We start from the raw sequence: 14376 nt of genomic DNA, 5'->3' as shown, positions 1-14376 counted from the left end.
GATGGGGGAGTTAGAACCCTTCAGCTCTGCTATTTTAGAACCCTGGAATTCTAAGACTCCCCTAGAGTCTAAAATACACACAAGACTCGAGATACACTACAAGACTCTAGAATACACACACACACATACACGCACGTGTGTGCACATGCCCATAGACCCTCTCTATGCGCTGCTGTTGACCCGGGACTACACAGGTAGAAGATGACTTCATCTAGCCCTTACAACAGCCAACAGGTGAGGTGGAGGGGTGATTACCATCTCTGTTTTACAGAGGAGAAAACTGAGTCTTGGAGAACTAAAGCCACCTGCCCCGAGTCCCATTGCGAAGGAGCAGGAGGCACCCACGCACTACCAGATCTTTCTGACACCCGAGGCCACACTGAGAGCCTTGCAAACATCCCCAGGCGTGTACAGATGCATGCACATACACAAACACACACACGCAGCACCCCCCGAAAACTCCCAAGAAGCGGGGACTCTTAATTGTAAACAGCAGAGCCACTTTGATCCAGGAGGTCTTGGGAGTTTATGAGCATTCCTTCTGCACCTACTCACGCCTCAAGACCCCTCCACGACACGATAGCATCTCAGATCCAGGGGCCTATGGAGACTGATGCAACATGGCTGGTGAGATTCTTCTACCTGGGGCCTGTGCTCTTCTCCCCAGTGGGCGCAGGCTGCAGCCCGCAGCTAGCACGCAGCGTGATTACGATCTCTTCTTTCAGACTGATCTGGTTTCTAACGCTGCTGTGTGACCCAGAGCCAATGACTTCACCTCTCTGAGCCTCCTTTACCTCCATTATGAAATGGGGGTATAGAGTTGGAGCAGGGATTGCATGATATAAAGTGTGCAAAGCACCTAGCACCGTATTTGGCACTGAATTCAAGGGCCCCATAATGACCAGCTGCTGTTATCACCGTGATCTTCATTTTTCATTCATTCGTCCCATAAACAATTACAGAGCTTGCACACGTCAGCACCGTTCTAGGCATAGGAAGAATGAGACAGACACATCCTTTGCCTTAATGGAGCTTACGTTCTCATTAAGGAACTATAAAAACTAAATCAACAAAAATAATGTCTGGGGAGTGGGGAGAGGGGCCTGGGGAGTTGTTTAATGAGCACAGAGTTTCGGTTTTACAAGATAAGGAGTTCTGGGGATTGGCTGCACAACAACGTGAACATACTTAATGCTACTGAACTGTACATTTAGAAATGGTTAAGATGGTAAATTTTATGTTATGTGTTTTTTACCGCAAGAAAAAATAAAGAGAGAGAGAGAGAGAAAATCTGGTAGCGGCCGGCACTATGAAGAAAAGTAAGCAAAGCAAGGGGACAGAGCATGGCAGTGTTGGGGGTGGTAGTCCTGGGTGGGGGGTCAGGGAAGGAAAGGCATTCCAAGCAGGGGGCAGCAGGTGCAAAGGCCCTGAGGTAGCAATGCTCTTGAGTGGGTTTGAGGAAGCACCAGAAGGCCTATGTGATGGGAATAGAACAAGTTCGGGGCAGGCAGGGGTGATCAGAGAGGCAGCAGGAGACACCACCACAGGAGATATGAGGTGACTAATAGCCATGATCATCATTTTTCCACTTGGAGTTTGCAGAGGAGGAACAAGCGAAGCCTTTTCCCAGGGGAGAGCTGAAGTGAGCCCTGCATTTTGGCTGTGTGACTCAGCACGGGCAATTATCCTCTCTGAACCTCACTCCACCATCCTGTGCCAGCCCCAAGGGGTTACTACAAAGAGCTAATGGGATAACAGGGCAAGGGCCCCAGGAGAATCACAAAAGGGGGTCCAGGAGGCCCTTGGCCATAACCAGCTCCCGTGGCTTCCTCTGCAGCCACCAAGAACCCTGCTGAAAACCAACTCTTCAGCCCCCTTACAAAGGAAGCAGAGAAGTGTCTCCAGTGAAATCCCAGGAGGAGATTTCAAGTAAACCCTTTGCTCAGGGTATAGCCAAAAGGAAGTGAATGATCATCAGGGGCACGTACAGCAGCCGGCCCTGTGCCTAAAGCACTAAAGCCTTCATACATCAGCTCATCAACTCCTCACAGTCACCCCTAGGAGGCAGGAATTGCCATGCATATTTGCCAGTTGAGAAAACTGAGACTCAGAGAGGTAAAGAGACTTTCTCGAGGCCACACAGCTTTTCAGCAGCTGCACCAGGCCTGGGACTCCCATCCTTATGTCCTTAACCACCACATCATAGGATGAGACATACTCTCGAGGTCCGAGGCCTGCCTAGAAGAGCCACAAGTCCCCCCAAGGAAAGATCCCCTTACAGACACACCTCCCCGGGATGGAAGCTCTCAGATCACTGTGGCACTATCAGGGCACAGGTCAGTCATGGATCCCTGGAGTGTCTGAGTTGGAAGGGACCTAAGCCGTCAGTCTGACAACCTCCTTTCTCACTGGACAGACTGAGAGACTAAGGCTCAGAGAGGCAAAGGGACTTGTCCACCGTTACTTGGCAAGTGATTGCCAAGCACAGACTTTTCCCTGGGATTCTAGACCCACTGGGCTGTGCTTTGTCCACAAGACCACAGTTCCCAGGTCTCTCCTGATCAGTGGATGCAGAAGGGCCCTGAACACCCCAGCTTCCCCTGGATGGCCAGGAGCAGCAGAGAGCGAGCAAAGCTAAACGGGGGAGGGGCAGGAGGAGACGCCCATGCTCCCTGGAAGCACCTTAATGGTGTTTACCAAACTGGGGCCAGCAAATAGCTCCAAATGACAGGGCCCCAGGACCTGGAGGAATCCAAGCCATTATCTTCTCCAGGGCCCCAGCAATTATGGGGCGGGCACTGACCGCAAGGTGGACCCACGGGCAGTGCTTTCCCAGTTTGTGATCGGTGCCCGACTGGTCCTGGGGCAGAGGGAATGCTTCGGGGAGCTCCAGGGACCAGGGTGTCTGCAAGGGGCCTCTGGCTGCCCCACAGGCGGGTCTCCACAGGACCTGTGTTTATAATAGCACTCGGTCTATATTTTGGTTTGGGAGCCAGATTAATCATTGCTTACAATGCACAAGGAGAAACCAGACATCACCTCACTGTTGCTACAGACCGTCTCCCCGTCTGGCCGGGATGCTATTTGGGCTTTGGGCAGGGAGGGGAGGGGTCCTGTCCTAGCCTGGGGGTCCTGGGGACCAGTGTGTGCTCAGACTTGAGCTGTCCACCCAGGCTCTAGCACGGCCTGTGCAAGGCCTCAGCTTCCCTTGTAGCAACATGGAACTGACCAAACTCGCTTGTTCTCTACGACGCTTCCCACTGAACTTACCTACTACCTTGGCCGTGCACACCCCACACTGGGGAGTCAGCAGGGCAGCAAGAATCAAAGAGGAAGAAACACATGCAACAGACAGAGGGACTTATTACATGAAACTAGATAAGGCACCTCTCTGGGCCTCGGTTTCCCCAGCTGGCCTCGCGAAATGTCCTGTTGTCTGAGAAACTGTGGAATTCTGAAAGTCGCATGGTCCATCACGGCACAGCCAGGCGTGCAGCACCACGCTCTGCTTTGCTCAGTGGACACCTGAGGCAGGCGGGGCAGGAGGGTGTCCTTTCTGTATGGCTCGTTCACGCACCCAGTTATTCATTCGTTCAACAAGGATGTGCGGAGCCCCAGCAATGACCAAGACCCTGGGCGCTAGGGATACGCTGATGAACCAAACAAACGCACCCTTACCTTCTAGAAGGGGATGCGTGGGCATTAAACACATATTAAGTGGAAGGAAGGAGAAGAAGAGAGTGTCAGGAGAGGGCAGACGCACCCTCCGGAGGCAGCAGCATTGTAAACCGAGGCTGGAGGGAGGGGTGGGCTTGGAGAGAAGACGGGGTGGGACAGGAAAGAGGCCAGTAGGCGCGGGGCAGCAGAAGCCCAGGGCAGCGCCACAGCAGGAGAGTCTGGAGAAGATTCTCAAGAGGGGCTCTATGGAACTGGGGCTGCCCTACTCGGGCAGAACTGGCAGTTCTGCAAAAAGCAGGAGATTGTCTCAGGCAGCCTCAATCACACGCCCCCAGATGACCCCCCTGTGCCCTCCCATTTCATTACAGCTTCCCACAGACAGCGGCCAACTCAGGCGGCACAGGCAGGGGGCGGGGGCAGGGCGGGGGTAGCCGGAGGGAGCCAGGGGGACGTCAGGCTGGGAAGAGCAAGTCGGTTTCAACTTGAGTACCAATTTCGTTCCATGAGTCTCATCTACCGGGGGGAGGGTGCTAAGAAAGATTCAGTGGCTGTATTGGGGCTCAGCAAGAAAGATCAACGAGTGATGCTCACCAGAGGTGGGGAGAAAAGGAGGTGCAGGACGGAGCAGGTGGACGTGTCCAGTGCTGTGCTAAGCTCACGTGGGAGACACAGATGAACGGGTTGGGGCCTCTGTGTACTTGCTCCAGTCTGAGCAATGTGCCGAGGCCACAAGTGGCTTTGCCCACCAGCCAGAGAGCGCAGGGTCCCAAAGCAGCTGAGAAGGTGGGCTGGATGGTCAGAGAAGGGAGGCGTGACTCCCCCCGCCCCTTTTTTTTAGAGAGAGAGATGGGTCTGGCTATGTTGCCCAGGCTGGCCTTGAACTCCTGGGCTTAAGCAATCCTCCCAAGTAGCCGGGACCACCGGCACATGCCACCACGTCTGGCTGTGAGGCGTGATTTCTGCCTGGAGGTGGTGGAGAGACGCTCTTGGAGAAGATAGCATTTGGGAACAGATCCCAGGGCCGGATCTGTGAAGACGAGGGTGGGGGAGAGAGCGTGCCAGGGGAGGGCCCGGCAGGAGCAGACACAGGGAGCAGGAGGGCCCAGGGCACTCGGGACTGGATGGAGCAAGGGTTTCTACGCAGCAGAGTTTCTCAGCCTTCGCATGGTGGGCTGGATCCGTCTTTGTGGTGTGTGGGTACGGGTGGGGGGTGTCCCTGTGCATTGTAGGGTGTTTAGCAGTATCTCTGGCTTCTACTCATTAGAAGCTAGTAGCTGCCAACTCCCAGCTGTAATGAGCAAAAACATCTGCAGACATTGCTAACTGCTCCCTGAGGGGCAAAACCACCCTGGGTTGAGAACCACTGGTCTACAGGGAAGAAGGCAGGAGGGCTAGACTAGAGATCACGGTGGGTGCCAATGGGGTCCTGGCAGCCTTCTCAGCAGTGGAGGGTGGTTCATTGGTAACTAGCAAGATGGCTGACTCTGCCAGAGGGGCAGGACCTTCTTCAGCTGCTTCTCCTCCATAAGCATCACGATCGTTCATTCATTCATTCAACTGACACGTGTGAAGTGCCTCCCACGTGCCAGCCCTGTGCTGGGTGCTCGGGACAGAACATCTCGCTCAGCCCTCCCACCGCCCCAGGAGGGAGCAGAGGCTCAGCACTACGGGGCCATGTGCCCAAGCTCCTGGGCAGCAGAGAGACGGAGCCAGGATTCCACCTGGCTGCCCTGCTCTGTGTGCCTTCCTCGCAGCCCGGAGTCGGCCCAGCAAAGTCCTTCAGCGCGCATCCCAGGCGGGTGGCACAGACACAAACCTCCTCAGGCAGGCAGCCTCTTCTCCACTTGATGGACCCCCTATCTTGTTTGAGAAGCTGTTTTAACCAGCCTTGTGGTGAGGGAAAGGGCTTCAGGGTCAGAAGAGCCGGGTGCAAATCCCCACCCTGTGGCCGAGTGACTCATGGAAGGTACTTCCATTAAACCCGTGGCTCTCAGTCTTGGCTACCAAGGGAGTCACTGGGGGGCTTTAGAGCCACCGATGCCTGGGTCCCACTCTCAGACCAGGGGAACCAGATCCCCCAAGGGGGTGCAAGCTCCCAGCTGGATCTAGTGCACAGCGGGGCTGGGAGCCACTGCTACAGACTGCACCCTCCAAGAAGCCCTCGGTGGTCTCACTTGCCATTGAACACCAGTGTCAGCACAGGGCCTGGTACGTAGGTCATATTTGCTGAATGGCTAGAAGAATGAATGAATGAGGGAGTGAATGAATGAGACCTATTTGGACCTCAGTTTTCTCAGCTGTAAAGTGGGCATAATACTGCCTGACTCTTGGAGGTTACTGTGAGGAAACAATGCGAGGAGGGACAGTAACCCTTTCTGCCACCTCTGATCTGTCACTATTTAATATCAGAGCCCTCCCAACCCAAACTCTTTCTCCTGCCTATTTGTCTCCACAGCCCCTCCCATCTTATAACACACCTCCTATTTTTACTGTTTTCTCTTTTACTGTCTGTCTCCCCGCTCCCAAGGATGCAAGCTCTGTGGGGCAGGGATTTTTGTCTATTTGCTCAGCTCAGTGCCTGGCGCACACCAGGCATTCAATAATTCTTGTTGCATAAATGAATGAATGGGATTATCGGTTTCATCTCAGAGTGACACAAGCATTCAGCTTGCCGGCGAGCGAAGAGGAAGCTGACCTCACCTCTCAGCCACCCACGTCCCTTCTCTCCCAGGGCCCCCCACAAGAGATCATGCAGAAAAGCCATGCTCAAGGATCGGGGCAAAATGGCTACTCTTGTCACCAAAGATGCGTGTGGGAGGAGAAACAGCTTACGGTGGTGATTCCAGTGACAGAGCCCGCCCCATTGGTCCTCTTCTTTGACCCCCCAACTCCACCACACGGGGCCCCTGTCCTGGGCCCTGAGCTCCCCGACACTCTGCCTAGCACCCTCCGTGAGTGGGTGACGCCGGCAAGCCACAGAGCAAAATCCTCCACGTGTGCCTGGGCCAGGGCCAGACGGGAACTGAGAGCAAATGGCTTTGCCAGATAGTTCTCCAATGGCACAGAGGCTCTTCCTTAAGTTGGAAAAGCCGCGTCCCCCAGCTCAGGTAGCCGGATCCTCTTAGTTGGGGGCTCTTAGCTTCTGAGTGCGAGGAGCCCTGGAACCCCAGGCAGGGTTTCCCCATCTCCTGCCACTTCTGCTAGACTGCCACCCCCACGCAGAGCGAGACCACCACCGGCTGCTTTATGAGCCAGGAATGGAAGGAGCCTGTTCCACTCACACCTCATCCATCAGAAAGTGCTAGAGCCCAGAGGGGAAGTGCATGGGGAGAGGGAGTCCCCCCGTGTTCACTGAGCCAGAAAAGGCCAGGTTTCCCAGCTCGCAGGCAGCCACTGTCTGGGGCGGGCCTCTTAGAGTGGAGGCGTGGTCTGCTCTGGCCATGGGGAGTGGACAAGGGGATGGGGGACGTGGTCCTCCAAGTCCTTCTGTGTCATGGGGCTCCCGAGGACAGGATGGAGCCAGAAGACACCACAGCTGTCCAGATGAGAACCAGATGGCCCAGAGAGGGGGCAGCTGTGGCCACAGCTGGGAGCCAGGGCGGAGGAAGCTTGAGCCATGGCGCTAGGCCGATGTATCTACTGGACAACCCATCAGCAGTGGCGGATTTTCCTGCAAAAGGCAACTGACTCTTGGCCTGCATTGCCCTCCCCTGCTTCCTGAGCACCTGCTATGCGCAGGCCCCACGCTAGGCTCAGTAGGAGAGCAACAAGCCGCATTTGCGCATCCTGGTTACCGAGGCATGCTCGGGGCCGAAAATAGCTAAGTTGAGATGGGCTAAGAGTCCTTGAGCAGAGTGGAGGCTCATGGCCTGAAGCTGGGAGCTCCAGGAGGGCTTCCTGGAGGGGGCACAACCACAATAGAGTGCTGAAGGACCAGAGACCCTGACTGGAGAGGTCGGAGAGAACCTAGGGGGCACTGTAAGCTGGAGACCCCCCACCTAGGACATGGCCGCCTGTCCCTCCACAGGCGTTTGGAGAAGTAACACCTGCCCCCACATGGATGAAGAGGACATGGGATGGGGGTGACATAACAACAGCCAGAATGTCCTCACTGCCTTCACAGAGCATCCCCGTCACCTGCAGCACATCGGTGCGGGCAGATATTAGACTCAGGGCATCACTGATTTGCCCAAGGTCACCCAACCAGGAAATGGCAGGAGTAGGACCCAGGTCCCCCTCCTCCTGAGCTCATCCCCGCAACGGCACTGCTGTAGGCTTCGCTCCAGGGTCAGACAGCCCCAGGCTGGGGTTGGGGGGCGGAGCAGAGGTCACTGTCACCATCCTACGGAGGAGGAGGCTGAGACTGAGATGGGACGCACAGGACAGAGGCCATGCACCCAGCGGGTGGTGGAGCCGGGGCCAACGCGGGGCCACTTCCGGTCGTGCCTCACTAACCGTGGTGGGAGGGGCCTATTCCAAGCCAGGGTGCCCCTGCCCCCAGCAAGCACAACCCCCAAAACCTGTCTCACCCCCCACCCATGCCCTGCATCCGAGAGCCGGGCTGGGGCTGAGGAGAGGCGGGGGGGGGGGGGCTGCAGCTCTCCTCGCGTGCCAGGAAGCCCACTGGACAAGGCAAAGCATCGAAACCAAAGTGTACCTTCCGTCCCGGAGGTCCTGCGTTCCCGGAGAGGCCAGGCAAGCCCATGTCACCCTGCAAGACACAGACACAGCGGTGAGGTGGGGGAACAGGAGCAGAGACACCGTTAAGTTGGAATGTGACCTCCAATGGCCGGCTGTTTCCAGATGGGCTTCGTGGAGGACGAGAGGCCCCAGAGGAGACTTGGAGCTGCCCGGCGGGGTGAGCGCAGAAGGGGGGCAGCATTGCCAGCCCCTCCCACCGCACTCAGTAGCCCCACTTCGCCTAGTTCATATCTTGGGCTGCGGCAGAAGATACCATGTGGAGAATGGGTTCCGATACTAAACCCATGTTTGAAAACCACGCTCCTGAGGGCATGTGGGCCTCGTCTGTCCCATAGCAATCAGCTCTCTCTCTCCCTGCGTTCCTGAGATGCCTTCCCTTTGCTGGGCAGGGTGGTCGCCCAGTAGGGGCGTTTCTAGGATTTTTACCCCAAGACCTGCGAGGAGGCCACGCAGGAGCAGGAGAGAAGCCCAGGCCCCTGGGTGCAAATTCTATTCTGCCATTCTGCTGCATGACCTCCAGCAAGCCACCCCACCTAGGGCCTCTGTTTTCTGATCTGTAAGCTGGGCCCATTTGCCCAGGCTGATAAGGTTAAGATGAGGATCAGATGAGAGTACATGTGGACACTGTTTTGGGACTCTGGGTCACCTAGGAAATGTTTGCTGAATGAAAACACTTAGCAGGGAGGATGTAAAGCAATGAGCCACCCGCGCCTTGGGGCAATCAAAAGGAGCAGCCACTTCTAGGTGCCCAAGCACAGGGGGCTGGGTTAAGCAGCAGTTCTCTATCAGGATGGCTCTTGGGCCACGTACAGAGGAAGCCAGACGGACCCGAGCTCCCAGGGTGTGTATGTCTGAGACACTAGACCACTTCACTTGGGGTTCTGGGTTCCCCTCTTTCCGCCCGTTCCACACTCTTTCCAAGTCCCTTGCTCAGTTTATGGGATGGATGCCTCAGGGATGGATTAAGGCCATTGGCCAAAGTGTTTTCTCTTCTCTGGGTGAACCTTCTGGTCTCACAGCCCCTCAGAGTGAGGGAGCCCTGATCTCTAGCCCATCTCCCAGAAACCCACAGACCTGTCTGCCAGAATTAACAACCTCAGGGGGCGCTTTGAATGTCTGTTGGAAGCTTCCAGGGCATGTGCTACCCAAGAAGCTTCTGGATGCCCAGGGTCACCTAGCAGGCCCTGCGGAAAGCCATGCGGGGCAATAGGCAAATGGACATTCACCAAGGGTGTGTCCACAGGCAACATCTTTTGCCAGTTTTGTTGCTTGCACACCAGGAAGAAGGTGGCCGGGTAACCTCAGGTTTGGTGTTGGGAGAGGCTGAAGGACTTCAAAGGAAAAAACCAAACCGTGTCCTGACCTTCCCGACTTTCCCACCTCCCTGCCTCTGCCAGCACAGCTTGCCGCGGGTGTGCTGGTTTCACTACTGTCCCCTGCCCCTCTTCCCTGGGCACTGGGGTCCCTGGAAACCTACCTTTGCCCCATCGTAGGCCTTTCCTGGTGAGAGCCCCGGGTCCCCTTTCTGTCCCTGAAACAAAAACAATTCCGCTTTGGCCACCAAGTCATCTAGAGAGGATATTTCCCAACAAACTCCTCTCAAAGGCCTGTTCCCCTGCTTAAATGCTTCCCCACCCATCTCCCCATTCACACGCCTCCAGAGGGCTCATCTCCAATTCCATTACTCCACTGCTCTAACACCTTCCATAGCTCCCGCTGCCTGCATGATGACAAAGGTGTCCCAAGTCTTCCGTAACCCAGCCCCAGCCATCCTATCCAGACTAAACTCTCCTTCCCCAGCCAAAGCCACAGAAAAAGCCCCTCTGCTCTATCCCCCAACCACAGCCCACTCCTCACTCAGCCTGTCCTGCTGCCAGCCTCTGGCGTGGGGCAGTCACCCTACCCAGAAAACCCTTCTCCATTCACCATTAGCCCAATCACAGACGTTCTTCAAGATGCAGCTGGAATGTGCCGTCCCCAACTGACTTGCAGAACTCTGGGCCCACCGCACAGGTGGCCAGTCCTTGCCTATGTGTGTCGCTAGGACCGTCCCCTGACTTGTTCTCCTGGGGCTCTTAGGACTTTCTGAGAGACATGGCCAAGAGGCACATCGACACTTTCCAGTTTTCCAGAATGCTGATGTGCACCTCACTGGTCTCTAATGACCGAAGACTCAATGCACTAACGTCTGTGTACTAACAGCTCAATGCACTTCATTCTGTGTACAGCCCTTCACAGTTTGCAATATCCCTCACCTCATTAGATTCCCACAATGCCCTGATGAAGTAGGCAAGGGAGGCGTTACTACCCTCATAATACTGGGGAAACTGAGGCTAGGAGAAAGAAAGGGACCGTCTGAGGCTCCAAGATGACAGAGCTGAGACAAGAACCCTGAATTTGCGACTCCCAGATCTGTGTTCTGGGATGTCCTGGGACCTGATGAGTTAGAACGGGCAGTAAATTGGGGAGAAATTGACAAGCAGCGGGTCCCCAGTCAGAGGCAAGCTCTCTTTGTGCCTTGCATATGGGTCGGTCCCCATCGCATAGATCCTGACTTTTAAGAGCGTGGGACTCAGGAAAAGGTGCCACGGAGTTCAGCAGCCACATGTCTTACAGGGCCGAGAAGAGAGCCCAGGGCCCCGGCTCCTCCCACTTGGCCAAGCTGGTTAAACGACTCAGGAAACAGTCCTTTGGAAAGTCGGTCCACCCTGCTGTCACCTTCTAAGAGCTCCTAATCCCTGGGCCTACCCCTAACACCCTGAGGCCCCTCCCCTCCCAGCCTCCGCTGGGCCCCGAGTCAGAAGTCCTGGCACAAAGTCCTGGACCCACCACAGACGCACAGTGGGACTTCAGGCAAGTCATTTCACCTCTCTGAGCCTCAGATTCCTCACCTTAACGACGGGGCCCACGCGGCACACGTGCACACACACACCCCAGCTTCCCAGGTTTCGAGGCAAGGAGCCAGTGGGATAATGGCCGTGACACACGGGAGGGGTGGTTTGGCCGACTTTAATTAATTCCCACTTGGTTCTTCTCTTCGTCAGAACGCAGACCTTCCGAATCCTGACTCGGTCACTCTCCGCCAGAAATCATTGCATTCTGAACTGGAAAGAGCCTCCAAGAGGGAAGGAAGAGCCTTTCGCTGCTCACCTACTATGCGCAGATGCTATGGGAGGCCCAATCTATGCACCAACTTCTTTAGACCTCACAGCATCGGCTTGTTCCAGGGAAGGACAAAGACAGGTTCAGAGACACTAAGTCACACCTGGGCTGACCCAGCAGGTAAGAGGCAGAGGCTGACCAAGGCCCCAGGTTAGGTCTGACTTCCAAGCCCCCATTTGCAAATGAGGAACCCAGATGCTTCTCCCACAAGTCCCTTCCCTTCCCGTAGCTGCCCCGGGCTAAAGGCCCCCAGAAACTCAACTCGGGCCCCCCAAGTCACTTCTTCCGCAGAACCCCACCTCTGGGATCTACGTGGCGCTGCGGCTTCTCCGCACGGGCACTCTCCCACCCTCGGCTGTTCAGAAGCCCTGCTCAATGCCTTTTATGTCCGCGATGCGAGGCCAGGCCCAGGGCTACCGAGGATTCCAAAGGCCAAAAAAGGACAGCAGCTTCTCCTGGCCCCGCCCTTGCCCACCTCGGTCTGCGGCTGATAGAGGAGTTGGGCTTAACAAGCTTCTTCGGGGTGGGCCTTTATGTATCCCATTCTGTCATTTCATGAAATGGGGAAACCGAGACCCAGAGAGATGACAGCCTTGCTCCCTTGCCTGAGGTCCGTACCCAGGGCCCCAGGGCATTTTAGTTCTTTACGGATTTCTCTCCGCATCCTCGGCCAGCACAGTGATGCAATCCGTCCCAGGACAATGTTAACAAGTACAGATATTATCACACATCTGCTACAAGCCAAGTCTCCAGATGACCAGAACACAGGGAATGCCGCAGTGGGAAAAAGACACGGGGACTCTCGAGGGAAGGTGGCGGGACTGGTCATGATAACAGGCACTAGCACTGACTGAGTGCTCTCCTAAGCCCTGGACACACATGAACTTCTTTAATTCTCCAAACCTCTAAGGTAACGACTATCACTTTTTATAGGAGAGCAAACTAAGGCGCGGCAAGAACCAGTCACTTGTCTGCAATCAGTAAGTGGGATGTGGATTCAGCCAGTCTGGTCCCGGAGCCCAAGCTCTTTACATGTTAATATGCTGGAGATGAAACACTGCAGTCCTGTGAAAAGTAGAGGGCAGGAGGAAGTTGGGAGAACGTCACCAAGACTGAGGGTAAGTCCCTGAAGGGAGCTACAGCTGAGCCGAGGCTGGAGGAAGAGAGGAGGAGCCAGATGAAGATGCAGCTCAAGGGATGCGCAGGCACCTGGTCAGGTGAAGGGAAGACTTCTGGGATACAGAAGCCTGTGTGTCTTCCCAGCCTACAAATGCCCCAGTGAGAGATGAGATATAGGAATATACAAAGGCTAAATAATCATTTGCACCCTGATGAAGACAAGAATCTGGTTGCCAGACCGAGCTCTCCGGCCAATAAGCCTGCATGACCTCGGGCAACCCACTTCCCCTCTCTGCATGGGAAACAGTGGACTTGGCCTGGACTAGTTAACAGAGCCGTGTGGGACTAGAGGACAGATGGGAGCCTTAAGAGCGAAGAACGTAGCAGGAATGGGAACTATGTCATGCTCCTTTCTTGTAGGAAAGGGTTGGGAGGTAGAGGGAGTGGAAGGCTTGGGTGCTTGAAGCCCAGAGAGGGACTCAGACAAAGGAGGAATTGATCACAAAGGATTGGGAAATTCTGGGCTGGAAGCCCCCCATGTATGTCATCTCTGACTTCAAGTACCCAGCACAGGAGCTGGCCCAGAGAAGGCATCATAAACTAGTTCACAAATGAGTGAACAGAGTCTCAGGAGATGACAGGAGGGCTTGGATTGGGTCAGATCTGGCTTCAGCCCCAAAACTTCCTCTGAAGATTCACTGGGCCTCCCACTATCACCACGACTATTTCATGGGTCTAGAAGTTCTGGCCAATGCAATAAGATAAGAAAAAGAAATAAGAACTACTAACCTTTGAGAAAAAGAGACAAAAGTATGTTCTTTTTTTGCACACAATATGAATGCTTATCTTGAAAATCCAGGAGAACGAAACTAAATACTGTTTGAACTAATAAGATAATTCAGTAAGGGGGATGGTTGTAAATTAAACACAAAAGTAGAAAAATACTAAAATTAAAAGCTCTCTTTAATAGCTCAGAACCAGCTAGAAAATATCATAGGGAAGAATATTCCATTCATAACAACAACAAAAACATAAAATTTCTAAGTACAAACTTAGTAAGAAATGTGCAGGGCTTATACAATAAAAACTAAAAGTTTACTAAGAGACATCATAAGAATTCGACCGAATGAGAAGGCATGCCATGTTTGCAGAAAGGAAAACTTAATGTTTTAAAGATGTTAATTCTCCTCAAATACATACATTTCATACAATGCCAGTAAAAATTCCAAGAGGAGGTGTTTTTTAAAAGAAAATTGTTAAGATAGGCATAAAGTTCATCTGACAGAATAGTCAGAAATATTTTAAAAGAAGAGAGGAGGGGAGGCAAATAGTATAAAGATAGTAAATGTCATATAAAACAGTATTTTACTAGCATAAAAATAAACAATGAAACATAATAGAACAGCCTGTAATAGAAACCCCTTGTCTATCATATCATAATCAGTGGAAGAAATATTGTATAATAAATATAGTTAACTATTGTGGGGAAATGTTAAAGCTTAACCTCATATCCACTCCCCTCATTAAGATTAATTCCAGATGGTTTAAAAACTTGAAGAGTACATATTCAGCTATAAGAAACAATGGTGATATAGCACCTCTTGTATTATCTTGGATAGAGCTGGAACCTATTCTACTAAGTAAAGTATCCCTAGAATGGAAAAATAAGCACCACATGTACTCACCAGCAAATTGGTTTCACTGATCAACACCTAA

The 14376-nt window shown here is 53.7% G+C and overlaps 1 protein-coding gene across 1 annotated transcript in view; it reads right to left on the bottom strand.

Annotated features, from left to right (window-relative positions):
* The window catches only part of COL27A1 (collagen, type XXVII, alpha 1), a 146383-nt gene that overhangs the window by 99736 nt on the left and 32271 nt on the right, over positions 1-14376 (bottom strand). Inside the window, exons 7-8 of the mRNA XM_012641139.1 lie at positions 9857-9910; positions 8336-8389 (exon numbers count right to left, since the gene is read on the bottom strand). Coding sequence (XP_012496593.1) covers positions 8336-8389; positions 9857-9910 — 108 coding nt within the window. The remainder of the gene's footprint in view (positions 1-8335; positions 8390-9856; positions 9911-14376) is intronic.

This window comes from Propithecus coquereli, unplaced genomic scaffold (genome assembly GCF_000956105.1).
Source record: "Propithecus coquereli isolate 6110/MARCELLA unplaced genomic scaffold, Pcoq_1.0 Scaffold163, whole genome shotgun sequence".
Lineage (NCBI taxonomy): Eukaryota > Metazoa > Chordata > Mammalia > Primates > Indriidae > Propithecus > Propithecus coquereli.
This window is presented reverse-complemented; position numbering and strand designations above follow the sequence as displayed.